This window comes from Apaloderma vittatum, unplaced genomic scaffold, assembly GCF_000703405.1.
Source record: "Apaloderma vittatum isolate BGI_N311 unplaced genomic scaffold, ASM70340v1 scaffold27019, whole genome shotgun sequence".
NCBI lineage: Eukaryota > Metazoa > Chordata > Aves > Trogoniformes > Trogonidae > Apaloderma > Apaloderma vittatum.
The window spans coordinates 22,427-33,444 of NW_009735004.1; the positions used below are offsets into that span (position 1 = coordinate 22,427).

General features: G+C 42.2%; 1 protein-coding gene across 1 annotated transcript in view; it reads right to left on the reverse strand.

The window, feature by feature from the left end:
* TTC1 (tetratricopeptide repeat domain 1) overlaps positions 1-10,650 on the reverse strand; it is a 31,151-nt gene extending 20,501 nt beyond the window's left edge. Inside the window, exons 1-2 of the mRNA XM_009876466.1 lie at positions 10,279-10,650; positions 80-140 (exon numbers count right to left, since the gene is read on the reverse strand). Coding sequence (XP_009874768.1) covers positions 80-140; positions 10,279-10,599 — 382 coding nt within the window. The 5' untranslated portion in view covers positions 10,600-10,650. The remainder of the gene's footprint in view (positions 1-79; positions 141-10,278) is intronic.
* Positions 10,651-11,018: the final 368 nt, after the last annotated feature.

Sequence of the window (11,018 nt, forward strand, 5' to 3'; positions counted from 1 at the left end):
TCTGCAACATCACCATTTTGGTTAAGTATTAATTTAAGATGCTCTAACCTCCATATGTGTTGAAAGATTATCAACCCACCTCCTTTCTTGAACTGCTCATTTCCTTTCTCCTTCAGTGTTGTGCTCTCCTTTCTTCTTTTCTACAAAAGGAAAGACAATGTCTCAAACTATTTCACTGAAATGAACAAGTAGGTCAGCTGCAGTTTCAAATAAAGTATGAATGGAAATCAGAATAAAATTTAATCTGAAGAATTTTAACTACTACTGAGATCACTTGCTTGTAGTCATTGTGACATGATACACTTATACACACACCCATGAAACGCTGGAGTATAACAACAAGGCCATCAAGTAGCTCCAGTTCATGGACAGCAGTACGCAGAAGGAACACTCCTGGTGAATTACATGGTTTAAACTAATATGTTGCGTTTTTAGCTCGCTGTTTGCTCCTCAACTGAATTCAGTCAGCGCCGGTCAGCTCCGTGGAATGTATTTGAGACATGAAGCCTCAAAAGTTTTGCTTGAAATAATTCCACCTCAGAAATTCATAATTACTGTCAGAGATGTACAAAGCATGTGGAGCCAACTGCATTAGAAACAGGTCCATGGATAATACTGCCTTGAAAGATTTCTAAGGCAGAGAGTGACTAAAACATCAGACCCAGAGACAGGAAGATTGTTCTGTTATACAGCGAAAATTGCACATGCTGAGCAGAGTTGTGTTTTCAACCATGAATATCTTAACAGTACTCTCGGCAGGAGCGTGAAGTTGACATGAATGCTCTTAGCCTTTGACACAGAAAACACAGGATGTCACCAAGCCAGCTCTTCAACCTCTTTACAATGGAAGTCTTTCAAATGCAGACCTACCTCACACAAGGGAAAACAAAGCAGCAGAAAAGTAAGACAGTAACATCAAGAAGCAATGACCGTGTTCACTTCTAAGGTAGAAAAACGATCGTTTACCACTGATTTTTGCCCCCAACACACAGGCATACATAAAGGACTTAAATGAAAATGTCTATAAATTACAGATCATCGAGCAATTAAAAAGCCAACACTAGGAAAAGGAGCAGTTTCCTTTCCTGCAGATTGTGTAAATCAAGGATTAATGCAATTATCAATATCGCACAGAACATCTCCTTGGAAACAGCTAAATATAGTACTCTGTGGAGCACTGCACCATCTCACAGCTATGCCAAGTAGCTGACAAACAATACAAAATCAGAGGTTCTCTCGTCTTGCTTTTATTGCTTTTGGAAAGTAATTCACCTGACCACTGCCACCGTCTTAGTAATAACAGATCACAGTGCTCTGAAAACCAGGCTCAGGGGAACGGCATTCAGTCGTGACACACAAAATTACACAGTAAAATATCATCTGACCCTTCTGACACATGCCTAGATCACTAATTTTTTTCCTGTCTACTATTAAATGTTTTCTAACACACACTGCGCTGCACATTTAAAAAAACAAAACAAAACACAGGCCAGACAAACCATGCACCACTATTTAGAAACTGGCCTTCCCCCGGCGTAGGCTGACACACCTACACAAGTCCTTCCGCAATGTCACTTGTACCAACGTACACAAGCCAGTTGGTGCTTTCGAAATATGAGCAAACTTAAGCACTTAAGGCACAAGCTGCATTAAAAGCACAAATTCTTTGCATATATGCAGGATTCTGCTGTTCAGGACAGGGAATACACAACTGCAGGGGAAAGCTGTGGCCAAACTTTTGAAGTGCCACACAGAACAGTTCCAGCAAGGTCACTGCTATGCGCACACTTGGCTCTCCACAGAAGTAATTTTTGAAAATCTCTTGAATACATATAGAGTGAAAGCACAACGGAAGTAATTTTCACACCAGTGAACAAAGCAACCAGATTTCAGAGCAAAACAGGTGTGGAGATGATGGTTCTGCTGGAAAACATGGAAGATCTACAACGGCAATCTGCATTCCAGAAAAGAAACGCTTGAAACACTAGTCCTACTGACTTCATTGCTCATGACCTATTTAGAACTGGCCTTTACGTGCCATTAACAGATTCACTGTTGCATAAGGTGGAGTTACAACTCTACAATAACAAAAGATGGGCTTTTTGCATAAAATGAGAACTTACAGGGTGGTCATGGTACTCCTGATGCAAAAACCCTAAAATCAAGGAATACTGGATGAAAAGCTTTACCTGTATTATCATTATTCTGTTTCATTTTGTTAAAATGATTACAAAATATTATAGGTTTAGGCCATTTCAGTATTAAATACAAATATAAGTGATTTGCAGCAAGAAGGCTTCAGGAGAATAAGCTTCAGGAACAAAAAGGAACAAAAAAAATTCTTCAGCTGTGGAATTCCCTCTCGAGCATCCGTGACCTAGAGTCTCAGAAGCGTGTGAAGCCCAGGTGGCTGTGTGGCCGCGTTCGCTGGGGAAACAAGGGCAGATGAAAGTTCTGAGCGACTGAGGAGTTGAAGGACTGTCACGCTGGGAGGCCGGTGATTCATCCAACTCTCCTCCTCTAAAAGCCTCTTCTTGGTATGGCCCCTCGCCTGCGAATCCAACTGCCCAGACCTGAAGGACAGAGCACTCTCAGTCACAGACCTGTTACAGACGTACCAACGTCACCGACAGGCCTGCGGGTGCTTCTGTCTGGCCAGAAAAATGTTCTCGAAGCAGGTTCCAGAAGCCAGCAGCGGTGCTACGAACACCGTATATGGGTTTGCAGCTCACTCAGCTCCCTGGAAAGCAGCAATGCAGTCCTGGATCAAACCCAGCATTTCTGTCCCAGCTTGACCAACGTTTCCAAGATACCGCTGTATTATGGGTTGGAGGCTGTCCCTTCACTTTCAAACTGTACAAGTTTTCACAGTATTTTTCCAAAAGATGAAGTTGGCAGGCTACCTCCTGGATCATTCCGGCCTTGCATTTGAAGTGTGACCCATAAGTGATAAACAGTAGCAGGCTACGTAAAGCAAATTCCTCTGACTTTTCCACAAAATGTAAAGGCATACGTATGAGCATGTCACATCCTAAATGCACTGCCCTCTAAAGCACACCATGCATCTGTGAAATAAATACATCACTTATTCCTCCACACGAACATTACTTTAACAGAAAATCCTAACACAAAACCAGCAGCAAGTCAACTGTTTTGGATGAATATACATTAAGCCTGGAAGGACTGCTGTTAGAATCTGTCTTCTATTTAAAGCCAGAGTAGAAAACCCAGAGCACAACAATAAACCCAAACAAAAATAACCCCAAACCAAGCCTGCTGTTACAAGCCACAACCTCTTCGCTCAGTGTGCTACATTTCCAGCTTCAACGGACAATTGCAAATTGACTGGTCATCAGTTTACTGTGATCATATCAGTCCAGAGTGAAAAAATTGCAAGTGACTTGTCCTTGGGACAAATTTTGCACGATGTCAGTTCGGCGTCCCCACCCACTCATTTTTCAGAAAAAGATTTAAGTAGCTGCAGGGCAGGCTACCCTTTCCTCAGCGAGGGAAGTAGGTCAGGCTGAACTCTTAGAAGGCTCTGCCTCAGGAGAAGAGGTCTTGGCCCACTGCGTGCCCTGCGGCTGCTCGTACAACATCGGGGTCAGGCACAACCTCCCCAGCTTACACTCCTTCATGATTTTCTGCTGTTCAAAGTCAGCCAAACCTCAAGGTTTGTTCTTTGCAAATTTCATTAACACAAACATGACAAATTCCAAGTGACAGGCATTAGTTTTCGATGTACCAAGTAAATAAAAAATATTTTTTGAAGTCCAGAGGAAATAAGTACATTTAACTGGTAATACAATTCTTAAAGGATCTGATTAGAAATGTTTACAGATTTGGATACTAAATTACAGTTGTTCATATTCTGAAGAAATTAGGATCTTAACAAAAACCTGCCTGGCAAGCAAGAGGTACTGAAGATTAAGGCCTGATCTGAAGTAACAAGAAGAGACAGCTCGGCTTTCTGACAATCAAGTAAAACAATTCCAAAGAAAGGCCATCAAATACAGCCCCTGGACCTCAGCTGCTCTGCCAAAACCCTCGGGGTTAAAAATAAAAGCATTAAAGCACTATTCTGCTACTAGAGAAGAAGGCAACCTCCACATCTGCACTGTTTGTTTTGGAAGTAACCAATCCGACAAGAGTGCTGGCAGTGAAATCCTTCAGCAGAGCTGGCGAGAGCCGAGGGACGAACACGCTGGGTTTGTGCCGCTCCCCACCTGCTGCCCTGGCTGCTCCTGTGCCTGGGACTGCATCAACTGATTTAACTTTGCGAGGGAAGTGCTCTTGGCTCTAGTTTCATCAAGAGCAGCAAATGCGTACTGTCTCTTCTTCCTAAAGCTATTTGTGCAGCGTGACAAGGCACATCTGCATCTCACAAGCCCTTCTGTAAGGGGCAGTCAATTTAAGATTACTGGAGTTCAAAGGGTGCACAGAAGTAAGGAATTTACACAGAGAAGGAATGTATTTTTGAGCTTGAAATACCAATTCCATTTCTAGGCCATCCATTAGCGGTCGTCTGCTTCCCCCTGCAGTTCTGTGAAGCTATTGCTGTATCAGGTATTCAAGGATTTGAATTTCAATTTAAGGCAGCAGTGACTCCAAAAAAATCATTTTTCAAATCTCGCCAGAGTTGTCCCGTGATAAACTGTGCCAAACCTGCCCTCTGCAACCCAGAGGCAATGAGCACTGCTAGGCTCGGCTGGTCTCTGCTCACTGCAGCTCCTCCAGAAAGGCACAGCAGCCTTTCCACTGCCAAACCACTGCCCTGGCCTGAAATTGTAAGCAGCACCTCCAGACACCCCAGGTCACATCCATCCCGGGCAGTCGGTTTGAGTTACCCCGCCAGATGAACTGTGAGTCCTGCTGAGTGACAAAACATGCCTCTGGCAGAAAAGCGGAGCTGACCGCTGAATCCAGGGCCACCACAAGTCAAAAAGGTCTCAGTCTGACAGTATCAGCATCTTCCAGAGCAATGCAGAAATGCCTGTAAGACTAAAATCCCACAGCAGCACTGCACGAATGGTGAAGGTACAATTTTCATTCTTTCTATGAAATTGCCAGCCAGCAAAAGGCTTTGGGGTTTGCTAAAAAAGTCTCTCAGAGAACTATAAATTACACAGGCAGACTGCACTCCAGATTTCATCCAAGTTCTTCGCAGCAGCACTTGGAAATAATTACTTTAGCAGATACAGATATACTTCTTCAATGTAATTCTCCAAGCTTTGATTAACTCAGATAATGTAACAGGATGCTTTGTTCTAGTTTGCAAGCCATAGGACAGAGCCGTTTCAGCCTAGCGATCCATCTTTTTCTCCAATTTGACCAAAACAATGGCATATTTAGTGTAGGCGCTGTACTGTATACAGGATCCAGGTTATTAAAAGAAGTAATTTGAATAAAAGGATCACCCTTATATTTCACAAGATTGCACTGCACAACTTCAAAACCCAATCGCCTCGTATGTTTTGTTGCTGTACAAATTAATTTTGAATGTGATGAGAATTGTTAAAAGATATATTCCTTATTGGTATCTCTCAGAAATTTATATAATATATTTTACTGCTGCACAGTCAGCCACATTGTCTCATCTGTTAATAATCTGGGTTTTTGGGTTCCACCACATAATTCTTCCTGGAAAGAATTCTGACACCATCTCCAAGCGATCAACACGTAAGGACTGCTCCAAAATATGACTATACTGTTTCCCATCTTCCAGTTTGTACCTTAGGTTTTATTTTGTAAATACTACAGAAAAAAACCAGCAAATTTGTCAGAGTCAAGGTTACTATACTGTATCGGGACAAATGGAACCAGGAAAACACCAAATGCTGAAATGAATGACAGCACCTGAGAAGCCAACTCGGAAGAAATCCCAGATTAGTTCTTCAGCCCCTGGAAAAGCAAATTCTACACAGAAACTATAATTTACGGAAGATCAACAGGATCAGCCTGAAGCCTGAGAAAGGGTGAGAAGAGGAACCATTTGAAGACACTTCTTAATTAAGACAATGTCCTCTAACACATCATAGAACTTCTGCATGAAACAGGAAAAGAAAGAAAAAGGAGAAAAGGAAATTTTACTGTTTAGCATAGAACTGAAAACATTATTTCTCAGAGATCAGTTTCACTTAATTCTCACAGAGTAGCTGAAAACATACTAATCAAGAATTTCCCCTACTAAAGCTGTGTTCCTGTCTCGCTGACACGTTTCCTAGTGTTACAATAGAAGTTGAGCATGATTACAGCCAGCTGTACACACAACAGCCCAAAGCAAGGAACTGCTTTTGAGGAATATTAGATATTTATAGGCCAGGGACTTGCAGAAGCTAGAAAGGAGCGTTCTATATCCAAAAATTACTTTGCTAAGCCAGGTGCTTAAGTCTTTGCCAGACAAGGCCCAAAGAACACCACAACATCTGTCATGGTGGAAGAGCACAAGCGATTCAGAATCTTGCTGCTGGATAAACTCATAATTAATGGGTGTCTCTCCACAAGAGGACTGGGTCAGACTGAAACAATTACCATGTAACAGCTGTTGAGTGTCTTCTGATTAATTCTGCAGACTAGACCAATGTCAAAGCCATCACTGTCAATGACAACTAACCAGAAAAATCTGTTTGTAATGCATCAAAAGCAATTTACTGCTCAGTGCCTCTGCTGAGGCAGCAATTGGCACACGTCTGAAATAACAACAAATTTCATAACAGTGAAATTTCTTTCAGGCTTCTTAATTTTTAATAATCTCAGAGCTGCAAGTCCAATGAAGTAACCAGGCTTTATGCTGCATCTGCTTTTTAAAATTACTTCCTGGAGGTTTGTGTGTTTAGTATCCTTTCAAGTTCCTATTTTGCTTCACTGTGCGGAAAAGATTTTTCACGCTATCAGGACTGTTCCCCTGGAAGTAATTCCTGTTGCTTAAAATTAGAAATCTCACTGTATGGGGCTCTCAAAACATAACTGAGTCAAAATACACAATCACTTTTGCACCTTCACTTTGATTTCTGCAGCAGATTCTGCATGAGTGTGAATTTCTGCTCGGAGCTGCTACCATGAGAGCTCGTACACAGGATGTGCATAAATACACAGAGCAAGGACTACGATCAGTCTTTGCAGCTCCAGAATAAATGAAAGAGTTTCTTTTCCACAGCCTTGATATTGGAGGACATCACTCAAAAGGATTCATTTTATTAAAGCTTCTAAACCGTAACATTCGGCTTAGTTTAAAAAAACCCAACCAACTGTTAAGGGGTAGCTCCGTAAATGCGATTTGAGCAGGGCTCACACCCAGCTCTCCATGACCTGAGTGCACAGTTCGGGGCTGGTGCTGCCGCCACAGCTCAGGGGAAGCTTTTCTTCCTTACACAAGTACTCCAAGTGAAGAAAACCCATCTACCCCTGTACGCCTTCACGAGGCTGCCGTTTGCTGTCTACTTCTACCTTGATGCAAAAACACCCCATTGCTTTTCACCTGAATCGCTCCCCAGCACTGCTCACTGCGCGTTCCCACAGAGAGCTGTGCCAGGCCCACGGGGGCAGCAGGGACCTCAGAACAACTGCTCAAGGGCTGCTCCAGGAGCCAACAGCCCCGCTGCTCACCGTCTGGTCACAGCCCAAACAGTCAAACAAACAAGTTTGGAATATTTCTGCCTCATTTTCTCCAGCTGAATAAAATAAAAAAATGAAAAAATCACATTGCCCTTCTCAAAAACGACTTTTTGAGTAATTGGAAGAGGTTTAAAATGTTTGAAAAACTCTGAATAAACGGATGTAAGGCTACATCACTGAATGGATTCTTTTCATAAGCGAAATATATAGAACGTTTCTCTTAAAATTGAGGAAAGTAGGAGTGGCAATTCAGGAATAACCCACGCCCGTGGTTTTACTTCATAGAGTAGTAAGGTGATGCAGGGTAAGATCACGCAAATGGGATACTTCCATAGTGACTGCAACAGCTCTATGCTTCTAATTCCTCTCTAGTTTCTGGATTTCTCAAGCTCTAACAGTATTTTGTTAGAGGCAAAAAAATAGCTGTACTTTAAATACTGTTTATATATCCACTCAGAAAGCTCTCTCTGGAACATAAGCAAAGCTTGCAATGTAAATATTGCCAAACTAGTAGTTATGGCCAGAGTAAGAGATGGAATCCCTCCTTTTTGTTAGGTATAATCATAAGCTGAAAGGCCAAATTGCTCAATACCACTGGAGATAAACGGACAGAAAGATGAGAACTGCAGCTGTCTGCATAGCTGCTCTAAGGAAACCTTTCCAGCTTTGAACATTTATCATTCTGTACTCCCACAGCACCCTTCAAGGGAGTTCCACAAAGCTGAATCCAAGTATTCAACATTCACAATTCTTTTGGTCATTTTACAGGAGGCAAAAATGAATGTGCAAAATCAAACGATTACCTAAGAATCCAACAGAAACAAGAGCAGCATGAAAACTAAGACACCCAATTTCCAGGCCTGATACCCTTCCTGGAGTTTAATTCTACTGCAGAATTTCCTCCCAGTTTTTAGCATATTGTCTATGAAACTCTCAAGCTGCTTTCAAGTTACAGGCTGCTGCAGAAGCCTCAGCGTGACGTGTGACGACAGTACTCCTTGTTGTACAAATAATAATTGCAAGTAGAAAAAAAAGGGACTGCTCAGTCTAAACCGGAAAAGACACGTGAGCAATGCGATGTTTTTTCTGTGTAGCGAGTAGATCAAGAAAAGTTATTGTTGTCCTCTTCAGTACCCGAGAGAACGCATTGGGAGAATGCCTAGTTTTGAAGTCCTCTCCATACAAAAAGGAAAAAACCACAAAGAACCACGAACAAATAAAACCCACCAAAAAAGGCCACCTGAGTTGGGCCACCTCTCAGCTGCCATTCCTTACTCCACTCTCTCCTTCCCTCATCAGAATCAGTTATTAACTTACCCACGACCCAAACCGCACAGCCAGCCTTCCAGCAAGAACTCTATTTCCTTTATTAAAAGAAGACCTAATTCATGCCTGCAAGACTATCAAGTCTGCTGAAGTCTTCCCTTCACTTAGGTTACAATACGTCAGAATTTCATCTTTTCCCCAAGTGCCAAAGAGTGTACTAGTAACTTTTGATACTGTTTCAATTTTCAGTACAAGTAACTGCTACTTTGGGTAATTCAACCAGATTTTAAGAGGCTCTATCATGAAACATGATCTGTTCAAGAGATCAAGCTATATAACTTGTTAAAAATAGTGTCCAAAAAAAAAAATAAAAAAGAAAATTAGGAGTTATATGTTGGGACATAGATTTTTGTTTAGTATCTTTAATTCCTCATGATTTGCAAACTACAGTTGAGAAAAAGTAGGAAAAAAAGTATCCATAAATCAGGAGAAAGCTTTCCACAACTTGCTATGAGAACATAATTACCAGCAGAAATTCACCACATTACTCAGGTGAACAAAGTCTAATCCTGAAAGTGATTTAATAAGTTCAAAGTTAGGAAAAAAAAAAAAGTCTTTTTTTTTTCTAACTACTTGATGGCTGCAACATCTTAGAATCCTGAAAACTAAGTGCTGTCAAGTTACCACTGGCTGAAGGTCAAAAAATCTGCTTCACACAGACTTAGAGGGGAGTCAGCACCATTGCAGAGGCTGTTGGATTTGCCCTAAGACCCACTTACTCATTTAGTTATGCCCCACAACATTTCCCAGTTTGTTACCAAAACATTTTGTCCGATGTAACCACACTGAAAGTAAACAAAACCATATTTAATGTGTTTTATTTGATTAAAGTTTAAGTAATCTATAGAGACACTTTCAAATTAAATCCCTTTTAGTTGTATTACATAAACTAGCCTTCCAGATATGAAAACGATCCTGAAACTTACTTTGAGATTTGGAAAAGCACCTTGCAGCTAAACAGGCAAAAACAATGAATGCACACCAACTAAATAACATGAAACAGGGAGATTTTTTGTTTCTTATAATCTCTCTTAGTCACAGTAACCTTTCACACTGGTGAAAGCAGTAGAAAATCTGCAATGGAATGTGATGATTAAGAACAGCAAGGGAAGCTAACAAAAATATCTCTTACCTAAAAGAAGAAATTAAGAACTGTAAAACCAGAACAGTAAAAAAAGGAGTACTGTCATCATGTGTCAGGATGAGGCTTCTGCAGCCGCCTGTAACTCAGACACCCAAGGAAGTTTTAAAGGCCTATTTACATGCCAGTCACAGACCATTCAGAAACGGGACACTAAAATATATCTATTTACACTCAACACTGGTACTTTGTATTACCTGTTTTTCTTCCTCCGGCATATCTTTTTCTAGTTCTAGTAAGTATTCTTCATCTAGTTCTGTCTGCTTCCTTGAGCTATTCTCATCGTTTTGTAAATCCCCTTCTTCATCCAGCACAGGTTCTTTTGCCTCAAAGGTATCATGACAGTCAGGGAAACACCCATCTGCCGCCGGATCTGGGGCTGGCGATGGTGTGTGCCCACCTCCAGCGTCCCGGGGGTCCTGCGCACCTGCGGGGCCGGCCTCCGGAGACTTCTCATCCGAAAGCTTCAGGTGACCAAGTAATTCTTCAGGTGGACTTGAATCTTTAAAGTCGTCCATGCTGGGGCTCCCTGAAGGGGTTAGGATTTTAGAAATGAGAGAGAAACAACCCTCAATAAGCACAACACAAACGCCAAGTCAGGAAACCGATCTCTGGAACAGGAGACCCTGGCACAGGGTGCCCAGAGAGGGGGTGGCAGCCCCATCCCTGGGAGTGTTTAAGGCCAGGCTGGATGGGGCTCTGGGCAGCCTGATCTAGTGGGGGATGTCCCTGCCCATGGCAGGGGGTTGGAACGAGGTGAGCTTTAAGGTCCCTTCCAACCTGACAACCGTATGATTCTAAAGCCCTGCAAAGCGCTCCCGGCGCGGCCTGGGGGAGCTGTTACCCTCGGGGGAGGGAGCAACTTTACGTGCTTCTTCCAGGCACTGAACGGCGACTCGGGGCCAGCACTCAGCTCCCAGCAACAACTTCACTCACG